This window comes from Camelus ferus, chromosome 13 (assembly GCF_009834535.1).
Source record: "Camelus ferus isolate YT-003-E chromosome 13, BCGSAC_Cfer_1.0, whole genome shotgun sequence".
NCBI classification, from domain to species: Eukaryota; Metazoa; Chordata; class Mammalia; order Artiodactyla; family Camelidae; genus Camelus; species Camelus ferus.
Window position 1 is genome coordinate 52,740,226 of NC_045708.1, and position 23,367 is coordinate 52,763,592.

General features: G+C 40.3%; 1 protein-coding gene across 1 annotated transcript in view; it reads right to left on the reverse strand.

Moving 5' to 3' along the window:
• Nucleotides 1–5,136: 5,136 nt before the first annotated feature.
• The window catches only part of PTGER3 (prostaglandin E receptor 3), a 75,564-nt gene continuing 57,333 nt past the window's right edge, over nt 5,137–23,367 (reverse strand). The window contains 2 exon segments of the mRNA XM_006191028.3: nt 5,137–10,030; nt 12,513–12,604. Coding sequence (XP_006191090.1) covers nt 10,027–10,030; nt 12,513–12,604 — 96 coding nt within the window. The 3' untranslated portion in view covers nt 5,137–10,026.

The following is a 23,367-nucleotide window of genomic DNA, read 5'->3' on the forward strand; positions in this document are numbered from 1 at the left end:
AGGCAAGAGCAGGACCACCATTATCCTCTGGGCTCAGTAATAGCCTCATATATCTGTTTGAGTGCCCATTTATGCAAATGATTTGTAAATCCTTCATTATTCTCTTTTAAATGGGTAGCACCTTGCGGGGAGGGTACAGCTCAGTGGTAGAGCACATGCCTAGCCTGCATGAAGTCCTGGGTTTGATCTCCAGTATGTTAGTTAAATAAAAAATAGCCATAATAAATAAATAAACCTAATTACCTCCCCCACTCCCAATAAAAACCAAAAAAGCCCAAAAAACAAAACTTTTTTAAAAAATAAAAAAATAAATGGGTAGCACCTGGTTTCCTTTCAAATTTGGAAATTACTTGATTTGGAAATTACGAGGGTGAAAATGTATTCAAAGCAGTGAAATCAACCTGCATTGGTAACAGAAGTGCAGGAATTCTTACACCCGCCCACTCTTCCCAACATAAATAGAGCAATTTGACTTTAATTTGATCATTTAAAACCTGGTACAAACACAAATATCTTTCCCATCACTTGTTTTATGAGCTTTTCATTGTTTATTTATTTATGGGAAAAAATCTCCAGATAGTTCAGTGTCGGAAATATCATTACTTTTGAATTGTCTTTCCTAATTGGAAACAGGGCTGGCATGCGTCACTGAGATTTTTATTCAATTCCTAAACCCGTTAAATCCCAAAACAACAAACATCATGTTAAGTCTTGTGATTTTGGAGTTTAGATTTGGCTTCCTCCCCAAATCAACCAACCACTCTGTTATGGATGAATCGTCACCCCCAACGCAATCACATTCATATGTTGAAGTCCTGGCCCTAAGTAACTCAAAATGTGGCCTTATTTGAAAATAGGGTCGGTCAGTGCAGATGCAATTAGTTAAAATGAGGTCATGCTAGAGCAGGTCCCTAACCCAGTATGACTGGTGTTCTTGTAAAAAGGAGAATTTGGGTGTGAGACACACACACACGGGAACACCATGTAGGGTGATGTGGCTGCAAGCCATCTTTGGCATCCGAAGACTGCCAGCCAGCCAGCAGAAACTAAGAGCGTAGCAGGGAGCAGAACCTCCCTCACGTCCACGGAAGGAACAGACCCCACCAGCTCCTTCATCTTGGGCTTCCAACCTCCAGAAGTGTGAGAAACGAACTGCTGTTGAAGCCGCCCAGTCTGTGGGAGCTTGTTATGGCAGCCCAGCACACGAGCACGCCTTCTTCACTGCTGTGGCCGCCAGGTGCCTCCTTGGCTGAGTAGTGGTTCCGTTTTAATCTCTATACATTCAATGAGAATATTTGCACATTAGCGGTGTTCCCAGCTAGCCTTCAAAATGGTGGTCGTTTTAAAAAAGAGCGCAGTATCTTTAAGCATTGCCTCGGCCTTCCAGAAGAGCAAAAGAGATGAGACTTAGAAGAGAGAACAAGACAGCTTGTTATCTGCTCATGTCTTCCTTTAAAGAAATATTGTAGCCACTCGCTAGGTGCATACTAATACTGAAAAACGTTTTGACAGAAGTGTGAGCCTCAATCATATGCCAGCTGGGCATTCAGCCAGTGTTTTAAAGTGGGGAGCTAAGCAACAGGACGGTTTCCAGTAGGAAAATAAATAACCAAGTGTTTTTGCTATCAGGAAAGAGAGGGGGCAAGACCCTGATTATTTGGGAAACCAAAAGGAATCCACAAAAATCAAACTACTCTTTAGAAAATGGAAAAAGTGGAGTGATGTCAAGGGAAGAGCAGCAGTCAGCACCTGGACTGAAGCCATGACTTTCCTCGCCCTAGGAGAGTCCGGACTGGGTGAGCTTCCCAAACTGCAGCTACACCCCCAACTTCCAGCTCTCTGCGCCACATTCAACATAGAGGATTCTTAAACTTTAGTGTGCATGAGAATCACCTGGAGGGCTTCTAAAGCACAGATTGCTGGACTCCAGCCCCAGAGGTTTTGATTCAGTAGGTCTGGAATGGGCCAAAGAATGTGCATTTATAATAAATTCCCAGGTGCTGGTCTGGGGATGATACTTTGAGGACCACTGGACTACATCAATGTTGTCAAGCCTGCCTGATGAGAAGAATCACCTGGAAGAAGCTTATTTTAAAAACACAAAATCCTAGCTCCCATGCCAGAGTTTCTGACTCATAACCTCCAGGGAAGGGACTAAGATTTTCTATTTTAATAAACTTTGGATGATTAGTATGATTAGGCAATTTTGAGAAACACTGCAGCCACTACACCAAATCTCCATGAATTCTCTTTTAGCATCTGTCATTTTCCCACATGGCACCAATGAGTGGCTTTTGCATTTTGGCAGTAGTTGTGCAAGAAATTCACAATCACTGGGTTCTATGATCCTAATCTACTCAACCTACAGGCCAGCCACAGAACCCCACTCCTTCTCATAAACCGATGCCTTGGGAGACAGTCCTTAATAAACACTGGCCTTGGTGTCATGAGGCAGTCTGGAGACCACACGGAAACAGGCCCAGGTGATGTGTTTACCGGCAAATTCTCTTTCACTTCTTATTATCCCATAACCACCTCTTACTTCCAATACTGATGTGGGCTCTAGCTTCAGGTTGTTTCCTCAACTTTACAAGTACTTAGTGTGAGTTATGCTCTAGGAGTTTTGTTTCAAAACCACCTTCTCATTTTGGGGCAGGAATATTCTTGCTGGTGCCTGCAAAGGAAATCCCATTGGTTGAGCTGCTGGTTGATGGTAATTCAAGATAACTCTTTAAAGGATGCTTGGAGATTTGCAAAGGGCTTGTAGTAAAATTATTTGGGGCCCAGTTATGCCCATGTTCTGCTTTGGTGCCCTACAACTTCCTATCTGTTAGATCCAAATTCCAGCCACTTACTCAAAAGCGAGGCATCCTAAAAGTGACTTTCTTTGGACCATCTTTTACCTCTGGGGATTGATAGTGGTCTTAAGAATAATGGCCTCACACATAGCATAGCTAATCTTTGCAGCAACCCTGCAAGGTGTTACTTACTCTTTTACAAATAAGGAAATTGAGTCTTTGTGAGATTAAATATGGAATCTTCAAGGTCACACAAGTAGCTAGTGTCAGTCATGACTCAAACCTAGGACGGTCCAACTTCAAACCCTGAGCTGTGTTTACAAGACTACAGTATTCTGTCTTTGAAGAAATGCTAGATCAAGTTGGGGAGCAGTATTTCAATTTGTTATTTTTTTATTGAGTTTCTAAGAATGCATCTAAACTTTTGTTAAGTGAGATACGGTGGTGGCACTCTTTCTCAGTTTTGTCTGTTACTGCCACAGGATCTCTGCCAACTTCAAGTGTGAACATGAAACTAGTTCTGTGACTGAAAAATCAACAACTGGATGGTTATTCAGAAAGTGTGGCTAATTACCTGCTTTAAGTAACATAAAGACTCTTTGGACCTTGAATTATCTTGAATTATTGCTTTTGCTCAAACTCTCATTGCTGATTGTTGTACATTTTTCTGTTCTTTTTTTAACCAGCAAGGACTTATTGAACACCAGTTCTATGTCATACACCAGGCACAGGGGTGAAAAAGACATCCCTGCCTTGGCTAACAAAATGGGCAAACATACCAACAGATTACAACTCAGACAGATATTTATCAAGAAGAAGTTTTCTTGACAGATGCAGTATGTGAGTTGAAACTCCTAAAAGATGAGTTAGTGTTAATCGTGTAGAAGGAACACCATGAGCAAAGCATGAAGGCATTAGACAGTAGTTTGGCACTGCTGGAAAACAAGGTGGATGTGGAAGAGGAAATCAGAGGCTCAGCAGAGGCTAGACTGTACAAAAGCCCCATGAACTAAGCTAAGTTGTTTTAACCTTGTCCTGAAGGCCATAGGAAAAGATTAAAGATATTACAAAGGAAAATGACATGAGCAAATCTTCATGTTATTAATAAAATATTACTCTGACACCAGATGTGGAGGATGATTAAATGGCCCAAAACCAGTATCAGAACACTGGTTATTGGGGTGATTTAGATGCGAAATGATAAAGACCCACATTTAGAACACGGCAGTGAAGATGGAGGGACAGAATTGAGAAACACTCGTAGAATTAACAGAACTTAAAGGATGGTTAGCTATATAGAAAGAGTAACTCAATCTTTTAATTTTTTTCCTTTTTTCCCAAAGTCTTATTAAGAATATATTACTACCTTTTTCCTGTTCTCTTAGTATGACATTTACTTAGCTTTGCTTGTTTCTTGTTCTTCACCAGCTGAAGCAGCAGCCTCTCCCCCCACCACCAGAATCACCAAAACAATTAATATTTCTGGAGCATGTGTTACTAAATCATACTTTGTCCAATCTCATAAAAAATTACATCTCTCTGCTTTGTTCCTGCATTTATGTTGCTAGTCTCTGTTTAGTTTAACTCTGTATTTTTAATCGCATTGGGTTTTTTTTAGAGTTTAGTACCTTCTGCCCTTCCTGTGCCAATATGTTTCAGCACTCATCACTTAAATTCTCATGTTTTCTGTGTATGCCTGCAACTTTATTTTTCATTATTTTTTTCGTAATACTGCGCAAACATTTCTTGTCAATTTCCAAAGAATTTTAAAGGAGTTAACATTTCAGTTATAAGTGAAACCAATAAACTGATTTAAAAAAAAAAAAACCATAGCCAGCAATTACCAACTTTCTTTAAGAAATCAACTAAAGATTGTTAATTTATTTACTAAGTCTCTGGTGTACTTATTTCAAAAAAGAACACTATGCTTTTCTCAAAGAAGTCATAAAGTAAAAACTTTCTACTGTCCTTGTATGTGCAAATTATGTTCTTTTCATTCCACAAGCTATATATCTTCAGCAATGCCTTCATTTACTTCTAAGTGAAGAAAATTCAGCTCCTATACCAAGGTAAGAAATAATACAGCTGAGTAAAAGACAAGTTTATTTTATGTGTAGGTTTCTATTTATCTCATTTATTTTTTTCTAACAGCAGTCGCCCCATAGTCAACAAATAATTGCAGTTGTTTTCTTCAGGAAGTCTAGCGGTGCCTCCCTTTGTACTACTCAAAGTTAAAGATTGACCAAAATAGCATAACATCAAAGAGGAAAAGTAAATAGAGAATTAATTGTCAACTAGGCGTCTTAGGCATCACTCACATAGATTGCAGTCTGGGCACTTGGACTCACCATTAAGTTTTTATTGAGCAATTTCTATGTGCTTAGCACTGGGCTAGGCTCTGTAGGTACATGAAATAGATAAAGCACGGGGCCTGCCCACGAGGAGTTTACAATATGGTTGAGTATTAAAAAAAAACTACAATAACTCTTAAAGATGCATATTGTACAAACTATTTTGACATAAAAAGCATTTCAGATGGCAACGAAATAAAGCCTTCGAACATGAATACAACAGAGAAACACTTTACTCCATGGGATGATCCTAGACCTGTTTGGCATTAAAATATTCAGTAAGACCCTGGGTTAATGAAAAACAGAAGCACAAGTATTTTTTAAGACAGCCATTAAACATTTAACTATTAATAGTAATTCATTAAAAGTACATCCAGCAAGGTATATTTTATTTGGATCCTTAAAGTGCCTGAATAATTATAATTATCTTAACAACAGTTTTCTTTTAAATGTGTTTCCAACTACTGAGGATGTTAAAAAAAAGTTTTTGTTCTCTTAAGTAGCTTATATAGTTTCCTTATAACCTGGATTTCATTATTTACTTAATTTTTACAAGTCATTCCTGTAGACACTAAAGATGTGGATCAGTCCAACTCTGGACTTTCATGTTTTGGGGACCAAAGTCCACTTAAGACACATATACACATTCATGCATAAAAGATAACGACTAATTTTCTCTGCCTTCCTTGGGAGAATGTGGACAAATAGAACTTCTGATGGAAGCTCAGTCTTCTAACCCTAGTATTCCCTGTGTCCTTGCCTCGCCCAGGCTCTGAGATTCCGGCACGGTTTGGTGTGCCACTTCACATTACCCTGGCCCAGCCTCTTCTGGGAGCAGCACAGCTGGGTTTTTTGTTTGTTTATTTTGTTTCACACTAGGTTGCAATGGTGCTGAATGAAATCACTGGTTCTGCAATGGAACGGTGGTGGAAGTCGGCAGGGGTTTATTTCTTTCAATGCAAAAATCATAGGTCTAAAATTACACAGAATGTATTATATGTACCAGGTCTATATAGCCCACTTATAAAGCATATTAAGCTCACATGTTTTTGTATATGTGTCCCACAGGGCTTTACAGTAGTTACTATAATTGCAATAAAATTGTAGCACTATTGTAGCACTATTCTCCATATGTAACATGTTTTTGGCAGAGTTCCTAAGAAATTTATTTTATTTTGAGGTTTAATTCTATCCTCAGTATAACCTCATTACATAATTATGAGAACCCTTGTTTATGGAACATAAAGAAAATGAAGATGAGGGTACTTGTTGAAAATCAGAGTAAGTGTGTTGCTGAATCATGATCCAGAATATTTGAGCATATATGTTACAGATTATTATTTCAGGTGAATTTAGTAGGCAATGTATACATTTCTGTAGATTAAAAACAGAAGTATCAAAGTATTTTATACTGATATATACTGTCTCTACATCAGATTTCGAACTAATTGGACAAAGATATTCCTAATGTGAGAAAAACCTTTAGCAAATAATCATTATTTTTCAAAATTTTCCAATTATTTTACTACCTTCACATATAGAGCATTAATAAACATTATTACATTAAACTGCATGTGGTTTTTCTGCCTGAATGTACCATTTTTACATCAGGAAAGTTTAACATGAAATTTCCCAAATTGAACAACAGCATGGAAGCAAAGGGCTTTCTATCACATTCATTTAAATTTGCAACAGCTATCCTTGTACATAAATGTTAACTTTGTTGAGAATTTACCAAGTAAACATTTTTCATTGTGTCAAATACTGCACTAGTGCTACGAGCCTCTGAAAAAAATATAAGAAAAGTATGTCCAACATGAAATAGAATTTTGTCAAGGGAAAAAGACATGTATAACAAAAACACTTAAGGAATAGTACAATAATCATCAAAAGGAGTGCTGTATAACTTCAGAGTTGGGGAGAGAGGTAAGAAGAAAACAAAGATACAGTGGTTCCCCCTTATCCACCGGGAATACGTTCCAAGACCCCAATGGATGCCTGAAGCCACAGATAGTACTGAACCCTATATATATATATATAAAATGTTTTTTCCTGTACATGCAAATCTATTTGAAAGTTTAATTTATAAATTAGGTACAGTAAGAGATTAACAACAAAAAGCAATAATAAAATAGAACAGTTACAACAATATACTGTAATAAAAGTTATGTGAATGTCTCTCTCTCCCTCTCTCTCTAAAGATCGAATTTAATGCTTTACCACCTTAACTAAGCACTTATAATGCACTGTGGCTATGACTTGCGGTTACAAAGATTTCTTCTTATGTAGATTTTAGCAACCTCAGCGTATGATTTTTTTTCTTTCCTTATTAAGTCAAGAACTTTCACCTCTTCACTTAGAGGAAGCACTTTACAGCTTCTCTTTGGCATATCCAAATGGCCAGAATCACTGCTCTTGGGCTTTGTGGTCATTATTAAGTAAAAAAGCATATTAAGTGCTTGAATACAAGCACGGCAAAACCTCAGCAGTAGATCTGATAAACGAGTCGGCTACCAAGTGATTAATGAATGGCATACGCTAGCCGAAAGGATGAGTCATGTCCCAGGCGGGACAGAGTGGGACCCTCGAAATTTCATCACCCTACTTGGAATGGTGCTCAATTTAACACTTATGAATTGTCTATTTCTGGAGTTTTCTATTTGATATTCTCAAGCTGTGGCTGACCACCGGTAATTGAAACCACAGATAAAGGGGGACTTCTGTACTTAATTTGTCCAAGGCCTAAGGACAAGGTGAGATTTGACCATGTGGGAGATGAGTAGGTTTTGCATGGGCAGAAATAACCATGAGGTATTGGAATCAAGAAAATAGCATCCAGGGATCTGAAGTTGATTATGTCCAGGACATGTCAACCCACACGGTCAGGAAGCCTCTTTATAGCTGAAATTGAGAACTCTGTTATATAGTTGGAGGTAAATCTAGATAAAGGATTAACCAGAGTTAATAGTTAATGAGAACCTATTGCGTTACACTCACTTTACATACACTGTCACAATAACCCCACAGGTAAGTATTATTATCTTTAGTTTACAGATTAATTCATTGAGATGCAATGAAATTAATTAACTTTCTCAGGTTCACAGAGCTAGTGAGTGGCACAGCCAGACTTAAATTCAAGTTTGATCCCAAACCCCATGCTTTTATTACTCGGTCACATTGTCTTATAAATGGAATACCATTGTAACAAATCTCACATCCCTGCTCTGCTGTAGGGAGAAAAGTAAACCTAGATTCAAAAAACTGAAACTTGGATCTGAATTCTTACTTATATCAGCTATGTGACAGTGGGCAAGCCCTCTGTAAACCTTACCCTCTTTTATAAAAATAAAATAGTAAATAGATGTCAGCTAGACAACCACAGCAGGTGGACCATGGACAGATAGAAGTAACAGGAGCATGGCCATCCCTATGATGGTCTGCAAATTCTACTTGCTCAAAAATTTTTGTTGAATTCAAAGCTGAATAAAAGGATTGTGTACAGCACCAGTTTTGTGCTAGTTACATAAGGCCCTTTCAAATTTCAATACATATTTGAATGAAAATAATTGTAATTTACAGCTAATTCACAACTGGGTCAGCCATCTAAGAGGAACGATTCAACTATTTTGGTTTCATTTCGTTGACAGAAATGACAATGGAATCACAGTATAGGCTCCTGTTGTAAAATGGCTGATACCATATTATCATCTCTTCCCAAGGTGTCCTTGTGGGTGACAGCATGGCTTTTAGCACAGAGCCTAAAGAAGGGACACTGAAAAAATATGTGTTGAATTAAGTCACGGGGGTGAGAGGTGGAAAAAGGAGGAAGATAGAGGGAAAGAAAGATAAGAGAAAGAAATGTTGGTTGAATTTATAATCAGGTAAGGGCACATTAGCTGAGAGGTATTACATGATTCAAAATATTTTTTAAGTTCATAGAATCTCTTACTTCAGTTCAGACAAGATAGACTCTTTTATGAAATATTTATGAAATAAAAGAGTAACAAAATTTGATAACTGATAACTATGTCAGTTATTAATTTTGCCTTTTGTATGCCACCCAAGGAGAAATTTTAAAAAATCCTGAATTGAAAGTGGTGAATCAGAAGGCTCTGCCTGGAGTTTTTTAATGCTCCAACTCAACATTTAATCACCTAACCTCATTACTGCTTTCTGTGACGCTTCAGGGGAGCCCTTTGAGTCTTCAAAGACAGAGAAATAATAATTAAGCTGATTCCTTAGTTACTAAATGACACATAACCAGAATACAGACTCAGGGATATTTGGTTCCAAGCTTAGCCCAGAAGAACTCATCTCCAACATTAATCACACATTTTACATAAATATCTTTGGTCATGGTAACTGCCTGCCTTCATTTGGCATCCTTTTCTATGTCATGAAGTTTCTGTCCTATTGATTGAATTCTTGTTCTCAATAGGTTGATGTTTCACTGTCAAAAACTTGTACTGATTTTTCAAACTCATATGGTAAAATCAAAACTACTATAAAATGTAAAGGTGTCCACATCAGTTGAGATTCATGTAAAGGTTTGAAGTTCAGGGAAAATTCTTGGAAGATGGATTTTTCTTTTTCTCATTTTTCACCGATCACCATCTGCGCAATCCTGCCCAACTTCTTAAATATATACTCAAAATCCAGTCCAAGAAGCCAATTTAACACTCAAAGATACAGATTATAATAATAAATTTGGTCCCAGTGGATACTACTGACAAGAAAAAAACATTAAAATTTTTAAAAAAGATGAAAAAGAAGAAATAATCCAAATCAAAATATAAAATTCTCCTTCTCAGGTGGGAAGAAATACACAAACTCAGGGAAGCAGGAATTGCAATAAAAAGTCCAACTCCGTTCTTTCATTATCTGTTAGAATAGAAAGAGAAAGATACAATAAGCTCGGGTAGGGGTACTCTTTGTGTGGTGTGAGGAAAAAGACGTACACAAGAAATACAGTTTCTACGACATGAAAACTTCCTTCTTTGAAGTAATTACATCTGTGTTTTGTAAATAAAAGCAACTTAAGTAATTTTAGATTTTAGATCACTTAAGCTTCTGGATCATTTAATTATGCTAAGTGTATGCCTTTCTTGTGAGCAACTTTTCTGGTTTCCAAGATCGTAATCCAGAAGAATAATCAAATTATAAAACTATTATCAGTTGTAGACACATCAAACGGTCAAATAATCTTGCCATAAAAACAAGCTTCAATCAGTATATAACTATACCCTAAAAGAGTACAAATTAAAATAGCCATAAATTTATCTCCTATCAAACCAACAAAGTATTGAGTGCGTGTGTGTGTACTAGGATATTATGCAGTGCTGTTTAGGGTAAAGCAAAGCAGAAAGTCTCGCACATTGCTGATAAAATTCTAAACCTCTAATAATTCTTTTGGAAAGCAGTCAGATTATAGGCATCTTTAAAGAATATTAAAAATTTGCATATTATTTATTCCTTAAAGTATAATTTTGGTAAAAACAATCACAATATTAAAAAAAAAAACAAACCTCTGCATTTCAGTCTTTGGGCGATGACACAGTTCTACTCATCATGGTGCCAAATTTGAACACAGATTGTGATTGAGTAAAATATACTGTTTGCTTTTCATAGACTGTTACATAAATATTAAAATTACTTTGAAAGTAAAATTATTTTACTTCTTTCATTTTAATTTTTAAACAGTGTTATTAATTTTATTAAAATTAATAATTAAAATTAATCCATTTAGTTTTTTAATTTTAAATTTAAAATTATTTAAAAAATAATTTGTAAATAGTCTAGGGAATGCTTATTTTCTGTTAAATGAAATAAAAAGACACAATAATGAATATGTATTATCAAAAGTATGTAAAACAAAACCAAGGAAAGTGCAGGGAAACATGAAAAGAAAGAAATGCACTAAAATGATGGTGAGTTTTTCTTAAGTAGCGAAATAAGTTTAGTAAATTGCATGTCTTCTAATTTTCTTTATTTTCCAAAGTTTCTATAGAGAGCTTGGCTTATTTATATAATGAGGGAAAGTACAGTAAGATTTACTTTAAAACATTAAAAATGAGATTAGAGTGAACCTACCAATAATGAGATGGGAATTGGGTACCTCCTTTCTTTTCCCTTCTTTTTTTCCCCAAGGGATCTGTGTCTATGGCAAAACAGCACCTGGGTTATGTGTACCATGTACAGCTATCTAGGGGAAGGACGTAGGACCACAAAGGTGAGTTGAGTAAAAACTTTATTGGCCTTGTGGTTTTTGAAGTCCGTTCCGGAAGCAACCAACTTATTCTGGTCCTTTGGGCATTGTCGCATAGTATTTATTGATAAACCTGTTTAGATCTTGCCCTGAAGAACAGAAGTGCTCATCTTTCAGCTACTGCAGCCATGGGAGGACAAATGGCCAATGACACTGAGACGCTTGAATGTCCCCATCCGTCATAGTAACTTATGCTGAGTAGTGGAGTTGTCGTACCCAGCCTTACCCAGGGCGTGAAGTAAGATGAACGGGCTGACTCTCCATCAAAAATAAAGAGCTCAACTTATTCGAAAAGTGCTATCTTTGAAAAAAATAATTAAAACGTTTCACAGACTCTCATTAAAACAAAAAAGATCACACAATGCAACAATATGCAGAAGACTAGTCATTCAATTAACCCTACGGTCAATAACAGAAATATTGAAAAGAGGTGTTTGAGGGAGGAAACTATTGTTCAAAATTTGGGGGGCGGATATAACTCAAGTGGATAGAGCACATGCTTAGCATACATGATGGTCCTGGGTTTGAGCCCAAGTACCTCCTCCAAAAAATAAGTAAATATAAAAATAAACCTAATTACCCCCCCATAAACAAACAAACAAAATTTAACCTGGCCAACCATGCTTCACATTCAGCATTATGTCCTGTTTTCTACAATGTTCATTCATTGAAATATATGTTTTATACAAAATAGATCAAATCAAACGGGCAAGCAAGAGTGTGCCAACCATATGGTGAACATGCTGAGTTCTGGTGTCTAAAACATGGGTCACTTAGCCTTAAAATACTCCTGGAGACTGTTCTTACTATAAAAAATCAGTGGCTTGCAGGCTCTGTCGCTGAGTGAGAGCTGATCCGTTCCAAAATCAGCCTAGCGCCAGACTCAGAAAGAACCAACTCTTGGTTGGAGGAAATGTAAGTGAACTTGTAAAAACAGTAACAGCTCCTCTGGGGAATCTAGGCCTCCTTCATCAGATGTGTGTGTTTAATTTGCATTTTAATTCTTAGAGACATTCTGCCTTTGTAACAGGAACTCAGGTCAGGACAGAGGGACGGGGAAGGACGCTGCTGTAAATCCAGACAGCTCCCACATCTCACCTTTCCAAAGGGTCACTCCACATCAATGTTGAGGAGCACTGGTGGGGAAAAGAGTTGGAGCTGGAGGCATAGTTGTTTGTGTGGTGCCTTATCTGCGAACAGACAGAGGGTTTCAGTGGACACAGTTATTGATTATGACTCCCTTTGTCAGATGACACTTCCCTGAACATTTTAAAAGAAAAGCAGAACCCAAAATCCATACATCAACTCATATTGACTACCACCAAGTAAATAAATATGTTTTAGATATTATCTTCCCAAGACTATCTCATTTCTGCTTCTGTGCTTTGACACAGACTCTGTTTCCTCTCATACTTCCACACCAGATAGGACTTGAGAGCAGAAACCATGCCTACTATGACTTCGGAGCAATTATTGTAGTATTTGTTAAATGCTGAATAAAAGCACATTGAGTTCAAATGGTCTTTGGAGGTAAATCTAATTCTACCACTCTCCAGCTTTCAGTGACTTCCTGCTGCTCTAAGGATAAGGACCAAAATTCTTAATATGATCTCAAAGATCCTATCTGATCCAGCCTCTGGCTGCAGCTCCAGCTCTGTTTTGAACCTTTTGCTCTTTTGCTATCGTATGCTCCGTCCTGCAGTAGCCATCTATGAACTTCATGAACAGGGTCATCCTCCTTCCTGCCTCAGGACCTTTGCACTTGCAGCTTCCTCTGCCCAGAGTGCTCTTTCACTCCCTCATCACCTGGCTGACTACTACTTGTCCTTCAGGTCTTAATTTGGAAAATCACTTCCTCAGAGGCTATCCAGTGGACTGGACCCCACTATGTGATACTCACTATTTTTTAAGAATTCATTGTAATTTATAATGAATAGTTACTCATGTTTAAATATTTGTTATCTGTAGGCTACAAGATTCATGACAGCAGGAGCCATGCCTGGTTTTGCTTATCGTCATGTCTCCAGCATCTACCACTGTGCCTGGCACACAGGTAATGTTCAACACGTATCTGTGACATGATTGAACACCATATAATTTGCCCTGAGGCCCATTCCTCAACAGCATTCTCCAAACAATAGCTTAAATTCACTAGATGCAATAAAATATTGAAATGGAAATATATAAAAAGACAATATACCTGAAAAAATATTTCCTTTTAATACATTTCTTACTAATTTTTACAAGAAATAGCAGATTGGAAGAAAATTCTTGTAAGAAGTTGTTGCGAGAAAGAACAAAAAGAAATTAAATTCAGTGTTTCCTTATTTAGTCTTTTTCACTGGATTCCTAGAGTCCTTTTTTTCTCAACAGTGTAGTTAAGATCGTCTTAAACAGCATGCAGGTCCCAAGTGGCATGACATTTCATAAGATGTCTAGACAGACATGTTATTCTAAACAGAAAAGATTTACTAGCACTTTATAGACATATTATGACTCTGGAAGAGTGGTCAGGGTTGAGATTAGAGTAGGAAAAAAAAATCCCAGTCTTCCTATTCTCTGAGACTTTCAGAATCCCCTGTGTGACCCTGCACGGGTCAAAGAACAACCTGGTTAGACGGGCTCGCTTCGCTGGGGGACCACCAGGTTTCTCTTCCTGCTATCACATTGCTTGGGTTCTTGCTTTGAGGTCTTATCAACTAAGTAAACACACTTGGGCTTGCATTATTTGTTGTTCCAACTTCAGGAGCAGGTACAAGAGTGGGAAATCAGATATCATATGCCTGTGCGATGTCAAGGAGCAGAAAAAAAAGGAACCAAAGAAATGAGGCCCTGCAAGGTGGTCTGCGAAGAGCCAGGAGTTGTGAAGCACCGTACGCTTCCCTGTCCCACTCTCTAACTGCTCCTCCGGGGACCCCACCTCCCTGCTGGATGCTCTCCACGGTTCACTCCATCATTTCATTAGGAAGCCTTGCTTCACTGTCACACTGCTTTCTGCAGCTCGTCTGCCCCTGCAGATCTCTCGTTTAATGCCAGTTTTCTCTCCTGTGTGTCTTTTTTACTTCACTCCTCCTCTCCAGTCTGTGTCATTGTTGAGTTTCTCACTCTCATTCTTCTTGGCTAGTGCATCAGTTTGATCTGTATGAAACTGATATGTTTGTTAGATCAAAAATGATTGGATATTGGAAATTATGAGTGAGCCTAATGACAGCCTTCTAACTAACTAGTGTTTCTGACTGGAGTCTTTCTTTTCTCAAACATGTCTTTCATATTGTATCTAAGGCAAACCTTGGCAAATCCCAAATATCTTTGAAGGTCTCCCATTGGTACAGGATAAAGTTCTCAAGTACCTAAGGCAGGCCCACCACTGAGCGGCTTCAACCTACACCTCCATGTATATCTCCCCTCTCTCCTCCTTATGTGACCCTTAATTCGATCCTGTAAACTACTCACTCTTCCCGAGACCTGCCAGTGCTCTTTCACACCTAAGTACCATGGAGGCAGCTAGTCCCTTTTTGCCTGTCTCTGCTTTTATCCAGAATCAATGCTCCTTATCCTCCAAGGCCCCCTCTTTCATTTTCTTGGACAAGTATCGTTCCTTCTACCATATTTCCATAGCATTGTATACATTGCTCAAGATGTAATTATCTCATCGTGTTGTACTTATTAGTCTGTAGGCTTCTCACTCTCTGATTCATAGTAGGGGCCAAATAAATATTTGTAAATAAAATAGAATTCTAGGCAAATGATTGGCTCTCCTCAGTGGTCCACGTGATGAGGCCAAGGACTGACCAAATCTTTTAGCACACATGAGAACCTCCTAGGTGTAAGTCACTTTATTGGGTATGAGGCTATGTTCATATTTTAAAGGTTTCCTTTGGTTCTAGAAATGTGTAGTCTCTGTATGTCCCATATAATGCCTTGAGAATGTCCATGGTAACATTTCACCTAAGTATATGTTGCCCTAATTCATTGGACTGGGATGAAAGCACTTAGACACTCAGTGTACTTTTTTGAATGAATGAATAATAAGTAAGGATTGTCTTGGGCTGAGTATTTCCAGAAGCAGACCTTGAGTCAAGGACTTATATGCAGGTGACTTATTAAGGATGTGCTTCCAGGAGAAACCAGTAAGGGAGTGGAAAAGCAGGACAGGGAAGGAGAAGAAGCCTTAAAGTGGTGAGATTTTAGGTGGTTCCAGCCTCAGTCTGGACCTTTGGGAAACTCTGGGGTATAAATTATACTTCAATGTTAGTCCCATCTCTAGACAAGAGGTCTGGGCATTTCCATATCTGTAAGTCATTGCTGCTTTGGGTAAGCCCCTCTGGCTCTGCCTGTGGGGAACCTCTGAACATAACAGAGTGAGTGGTTAGCAGTGAAACAAGCAGAATCTGGGGATTGGTATGGAACTGGCCTATGGGACCAGATAGGTTCTAGGTAACATGTGGAATACACTACCAAGCAAACACCTGGCAAATTAAGTTTCGGTGGTAGTCGAGGAGGCTGCCCACGTACCTAGGTTGGGGAACTCTCAACTGGATGTCCTGTTGAAAACTATCTTCTTCACTCCTGCTACTGATGCCTGGAATCCCTCTAGTTAGGGATAAAACTTCTTAATCTATACTGAGAAGCAATACTTAGAAGGAAGTCACCTGGGTGGAAGGGAAAAAAGGTAAAAACACTTACATAGAATCCACAATATATCAGGCAATGCTGAACTCTTTTACATTTAATTCCATTTAATGCTTTAACCCCCTAACACACTAGCTTTCATCCACGTCTAAGTATGGATGGGTCTTTCCGAGCGTGTGGGCACTAATGGGACTCCCTTAGACATCTTTGCTCTTGCCACTGTGAAGACGGTGCCCTTTATGCTGCCCGAGATCTTCCTGCTCAGAATAAGTCCCCTTCCTCCTCTTGTAGCTAAGCTTAAGCTCTGTGTGTTCTTCTCACATTGCCAAATACATGTGATACCCAAGCTGCTAGCAAAACTGGTCCTCTCTCTGGATATGTGAGCCCACATATTTTAGTTAAGGCAGCTTTATTTACTAAGCCTTATTACAGGATATTTTAAAAGATTCCAGTTAAGATAGAAAAGACTATCAGTGTGTGTTTGTGTGTGTGTGTGTGTGTGTGTGTGTGTGTGTGTGTTTTGAATTTGACTCTTGGACCAAATTATTTTCCTGTGGCAACTGCAGCAAAAAGACTAACGTATAAGTGGTCATTCCAGACACCTGAACACAGCCCAGTTGTCAGTAGCCAAAAACCTAATGCAGGAAGAAAGGTTAAATGTGAAGAATCCCCTTTTGGGAGGGGCCTCCCAGACTCTGCAGGTACAAGAGCTGCTCCGGCTGCTGGCCCCGGGGCATATGGGCCAGCCTGGTCCAGGGCTGTCAGCTGCGCTCACATCCGGCTCCTCGGAGACTCTGAGAAGCTCGCGTATCAACCCTGAGGTTGTACCTCATCCCAGAAATTTTCTTTATTTCGTGCTGCAAACTAAGTGGGGGAACGTATTCCTTTCCAAAACCTGGGCTACATTATGTAAGTGAAATATAAGAGATTCTCAACACCCTAGATGCCTCGCCAGCCCTTTGTGGGGAATAGTGAGAGGGCAGGGAAGTGTTGACTGCGGGATACCTTCCTGTAGGAGGAATGTAACAGTTTCTTCCACGGCGTTTGATAAAACCTTTTGATACCACCCGTCCAGTTAATCATTTCTCCACTGCTAAGAAATTTTAAATTTCTTCTCCAACTAGTTGTTTTTCATTAGGAGCGCATGTAAAATACGTTTTACCTGAATAGTTACTTCAAACTTCCTATTCCAACTTATCACCAGATCCAAGTGACTCATGGTTTTTCTCTGCCTCTCTCTCTCTCTTTTGCCCTCTCTCTTTTTTAGTGTATCTGGGAAACCCTTTCTTCCCTAACCATGCTACATCTTTTTTAGCTCCTCCTTTATCACCCACCCGCTGCATCACTGCACCGTTCTTTAGCCCCTTAAGTGACTTCTCTGCCTCTAGTCTCTGCTATAACCCAGCCCTCATAACACCCCACATTTAGCCACGTGCCGTAGAAGAAGGTGGATTCTAAGACATACCCGGCTAGAACCCTGGTTCCACCAGCTATTAGCTGTGTGACTTGGAGCAAGTTACTTGAATTTGCAGGGCATCCGGTTCCTCCTCAGTTCAATGGGGACAGCAGTTTTTCTATCCCATAATATTATTGGAAGGGTTAAAAGGGAAAATACAGAGAGGTGCTTAGAACAGCACCTGACACTGTGACACCGAGTAGGCTCTCAGGAAGTGTTAGCTATTACTGGTTCAGCTCCGTTGGACATGTTCGTTTCACCAGCCACACCTACAGACCCTTGTAACAGAAATTCCTCTGCCACAACCCCTGCTGAAGAGATGTGCAGGGGCCAGCATCTTCCGTACAAGGATTCCGTACATCCTAGGCACGCCCAGTTGGATGAGGTATGCAAACCTAAGCCATAGCCTTGCCAGTCAAGAACAGTGAGCTGACAAGGCAGGGATTTTCTCTGTTGAGAATCTGAATTTGGAAATGTTGAGAAAATGAGGAAATTAGTAGCAGGACTCGAGTCCTAAGGATGCAGATATTGTAAGCAAGCAAAAAGTATCCCAGTTAAGGAATTATACTGACAGTAGAGAAAGTCTTGGCAGTTGGTAACGGACACAAGATCAGACAGGTAGAAAATAGCTAGGTCTGGTGATGGTGGAGGACTAGCGAGAAATTTGTGTATTCCAACAGTTGATTCTCTGGATTCTGATCTGTCCTCCAACTCCAGCCTCCATACCCTAGGCCATGATATTCCACAACAGTAAACCTCTCCTTGCTGGAGCTAACCTGAGCAGTGCTCCGTGTCTTGCATCCCAAAGAAACTAAGTAACAACATTGGCCCCTGCGGACACCCTAGATGACTGAGCTGATAATTGGATCCCAACTTTAGCTGTCCTTACTGCCCATCTGTCAGTCAGCTCACTGCCCTCCAGTTCACTCTGCACACTGTCCCCGTATTTCTCCTCTTCCTGGATGGACTCCCATTCCTTTGGGGCAAATGCACAGCCTAATTTTCTTTCAAGGGCTACTTCAAACCCTGCTTTTTCCATGAATACCTGGGTACCATATTAGATGAAACTGGATCCAGCTTTGTAGAACCTAGAGAATAGACAAATTACTTAATACAATTAATATAAAACCAGGCCCAGGACCTAGGAAAAGGCCTGTGAAGTGAGGGGCTGTAAGGACTGAGCCTCCTTGGCTTCACCAGACATCTACCTGAGATCAACTCAGGAGGAAATTTACAGCCATGTGTATGATCACACAGACCTGCTAGGTAAATTATCACAGTTTACACCTTGTCTCCCACTTTGGGAGCATCGTTTGTGAGTAGCTTGCAGCATTCCTCCTTCCTTGGGCCTCCGGAAGAAATTTCTGATGTCTAAGAGATCTACATGTGGTTGGGAAAATATCAGTACGTACCACCTGATGTGTATGCATGTGTATGTACACACACCTCCTGCTCATCAGCATCTGGCCTACGCCGCCTGAGATCGTCAGCTAAGCTGTTCTCCACACAGTTGTTGTTAAGGAAAACCTGCTCATTACACACAAACATTCACAAACATGCCAACGTGTATGCTTCATAAAATTGCTTTTTTTTTTCCTATTGTCCTCAGAACAAAGACTAAAAGCTATTTCACAGCACACAAGGCTCCAGTCCATGTGTCAAACTGTGTTCCTCTCTGCTTCCCTCTCCATACCCCGGCAGTAGCTGCCCTGTTGTTGCTTGAATGTCATGCCTCCTGGAGCCTCGGGATTCTGCACATGCTGTTCCCTATGCCTGAAATGCTCTTCCCCATACGCCTTCCTTCCATCATCCAGCTACTCTTCTTCTAGAAACCTTCCCTCATCTTTCTGTATTGGCCCCCATGAGATGGAGAAACACATAATATGCTCCCACATTGTTCTGGGCCTCCTCTTGCTTGTGAGCAGGACACAACAAAGAGAAAGCATCTCTGCGATCCATGGGGGCGGTGGAATTCATCTTTGCTGGAGTTCAGGTCTTTCTGGTTTTTTCTTTTTCCCCAGGTGGGGGAATACTTTAATGAGCCCTTTGGTTCTGTGCAGGTGAAGCCCATGACCTAGGAAGGGGATGGTTAAGACAGGCACAGAGCTGCTCTGCAGACCACTGTGAGGTGTTGCCTTCCTGGTGGAAGCGGTGGCATTTGGGATTCCTTTTTTGTGACAAGGGATTGGTTGAGACTTAGAGCAGGTTTGGGGATTTGCAGTCCTGGGACTCAGAAAGAGAGTCTGAATCTGACCAACATGAGAAGCACGACAGCAGAGCTAAGAAAGACGGTGTCCACTTGTGGACACATAGGAAAGGGAGCAGCACATAAACAGTAGGCATAGTTACCTCTGATTTTAAATTTCTTCACTTAGTGTTTTTTCATGTCCTCCTTCTCCACTTACCCTGATCCCAGGTGAAACTCTCACTAGAGATTCTTATAAAGAGGAGTTTTATGCGGGGAGAGCCTTGAAGATGGAAGGGAGAGGCTCACAGTCTAGAGATGACGCACCCTGGGGAGAGGACACCCACCCAGAGAAGCGCCCGAGAGAGGCTGAGGGACCAGCAGGAACTCAGAGCACCAGTCCCGAGTGAGACCTGCTACGGGACAGCAGAGCATGGAAGGCTCCCGGAGTCATCGGAGGATTCAGGAAGGACTGCATCTCCCGAGGGCATCCCCAATGTGCATGAATTCTTTCAGCTGATAGTAAAGGAAAAGAACTCCATAAGGCTGGAATTGGGGGTAGTTGATATAGCCAAAGGCACTTACTAATATCCATATCACCTGATTTTAAGTTCCATGGAAGCAGGGTTCATATCTATTTTGTTTTTGCTCTATGCCCACACATTACAGTGCCTGGCACAAAGGATGAACTCAATAGATATTTGTTGAATAAATCAATAGATGAATGATCTTTTCAACAAGATTCCAGCTCTTTTAAATTAGGGACTGTGTTATAAAGATTCTCTAAGCCCAGAGAGCCCAGCACGATGTCTGATACAGAGTGACACTGGTTAGCATTTGCTGGCTGATTTACGATGCACTGTATATGCAGAAGGGAGATTTTCTCCTTAAGCTTGGTGATAGCCATGCACACCTGTTCAGATTCACATCCTGCCTTATCGTGTTTGCACTCCCCAGGTCTGTAAAGGTAAACCATGCAAAAGGAAGAAGAATTGATTGGTATCAACCAGATTGTACACTAAAGATTAACCCTTCCCAGCACCACCCTTGTTGCTCTCTGACTCACTGAATTTGGTTGGTTTGTTCCATATCTGGAGTTTCCTGGCTCTCAGAATCAGGAGGATGCAGCGCTATACTCAAAAGTAGACTCTAACCTGAGCCTGGTTCCCAAAATATCCTGGGCTGCAGGGATTTACTGTCATGGAGAACCTGAGCTGGCCAGAGGCCTATTAGTGCCATAATTGTCAGGTTGAAAAAAGAAAACTTGCTGTTGTTACTGGACAGACAGTGCTGTATGGCTTAGCTTTTGTAGCTAACTGTCATGTTGCTAATCCACTTCAATAATATTATTTAGACAGATCAAAATAACAAAATTATTTTAACTATTCAAAATTACTCTACTAATAAAAGAATAAAGATCGCCTAGGAGCCCACAACCTATTTATCAATTTAAAGGCAAAACTATTTTTTAAACGTATGCTTTCAAAGATGGAGAGAAAATGAAGTTGTGTGGCTCAGAACAACGGGGAAGTTATTTTGACGAAACAACAACAATCTTCTTTAAATGCTTAAATACCTCCTAATTATTATTTGGATCGGTGAAAGTATTGTTTCCCATCTCCTCCCCACAGCTGTGGCAACCCCTCCGTCATTACAGTCCCAGGGAAATGGGGCCAACGTAAGCAGGAGAAAACGGCACAGAGACAGAGGAAAGCCCTTCGAGGGCTCAGAGGAGGGGACGATGTAGGAGGAGGAGCAGGAGGCCACGTCTTTACTTCTCCACCACTCCTGCCTCGGCATCAAACCCCCCAAATGGGAGGGGGACAAAGAATAGAAACCTCAAATAGAAAGAAGGAATGGTTACAAGTCTTTGAGGTCACAGCCACACAGTCCTCACATGTGTGGACACTTCTGGAGAAGGGGCAGGGAGAGGTCATGATGACTCTCTGAGTGTCCCCCAGCCCCCACTTGGTGGAGGAGCCCCCCAGAGGCTCCCTGGGGTTCCTGGAAGGGAGAGGAAAGCTGAGCCCCAGAGCGGCTGCCATGGAGCTGCTATGTTTAGGGCCAGAGTGACACCCTGCTGGAGAGAGCCATTCCTATGGGTTGAACAGCTCAAGGCACTTTCCGGAGGAAGGAAGTGGCAGAGCCTGGAGGGTCTGCTGTGCCAGTGAGACAACAGTGGGGCCAGGTCAGCAAAGTAGGACCACAGGGCTCCAATGTGCTGAGCAAATAGTTCACAGGCTGCACCAGCCCTGAATCAACGAGGGGATGCCAGCAGCTGGCCAGCAACCAGGAAAACCCAAATCAACTCTACAGAGGACTCAGTGGAAAGAAGCAGGACCTCTGTGTGGACAAGCTGCCTCTCTTTACCTGCCCTCCTTACCTCGAGGGAACAGGAACTTCCTCCTTCACCCAGACGCTGTCTTGACTAAGGGAAGGAGGAGCCGGAAGAAACCTTGAAGGAATAACACTTCCCTCAAAGAGACTGAATTGATGCAAACCAAGAAAACAGATGGACAGCATACCTTCGATTGTAAGTTTAAGAACTCACCCTCTACTGTCCCACCTCCCAGCCCCTGCCCTCACTAGCAGAGAATGTAGACTTGTGAGGAAGTTTTGTTCTGTATAGAAAATTTTTAAAGACACTTTTAAAACACCTAAGTTGTAGACTGTACAATTAACAAGCTAGCCATTAGTGCAAGTAGAGATTCTAAGAGCCAAGTAGATGCCAACAGCATTAAATAAATACAGTGACCCCCCCCCTTTATAAATCTGTGACCATGCACCTTTGTTTTCCAGTTTCAAGCTTTATAAAGGAGATCAGGAAGGAAACTGAAACAGTGCCCAAGACAAATAATAAAAGAAGCCCATTCTAATTCTAAACAAGTCAAGAGTATTTATGTCTACAGGCAGATTAAATCTAATAATAGCTGTTAAGTGTTGTTCTGTTGTATAACTTGTAATCTGAGACAGTCAATGGCGGGGGTCTCATTGTAATTTCATGTCCAGTTTTTAAAAGGTACATCACAGGACATATAGCTCAGATAAAAAGAAAATAATTAAATGCACTCTTAAGAGTATATTACCAAATTGATAGTTGAGAAGGATTAAATAAGATTAAAGGCTGTCATAAATATGGTAATGGCACTGAGTAATGGATTTTTTGGTAAATTAATCTTGATCCTCCAGTTCAGAGCCGATTTGCTTGATTTCTATGCACTTGGGTATTCTGGAGGATTTTCTAGTCCTTGAAGCTGCAGACGTGTTCCCTGCCTGAGGCAAAACACTTGCATAGCTAGGAAGTTACCTGATCCCCTGTGGTCCATTCTATGCATAGCAATAGCCACAGCCATCCAGAGCAATCAGATTAAATCAGAGCCCCAGCCATACTGTCATGACACTAATTATTGGATACTCGCAGAAGCTGTCAAGGGTCTTTTATCTGGCAGGTAAATAAATTCAACAAAATAGTGAAGGTCAAGTTAATTCAACACTCATTGATTACATATCTTCTATGTGTAAGACACTGTGAGAGGCATTAAGGGAAAATCTCGACTCATCAGCAATAAAAATGTTATAAACTGTATATAATTAAATAGTATTCATTATGTAAGTCATACATATTTAATGGTTATGATAAGTCTAAATTCTCAGTGCATTCCTACTTCTCTAAGTGATAA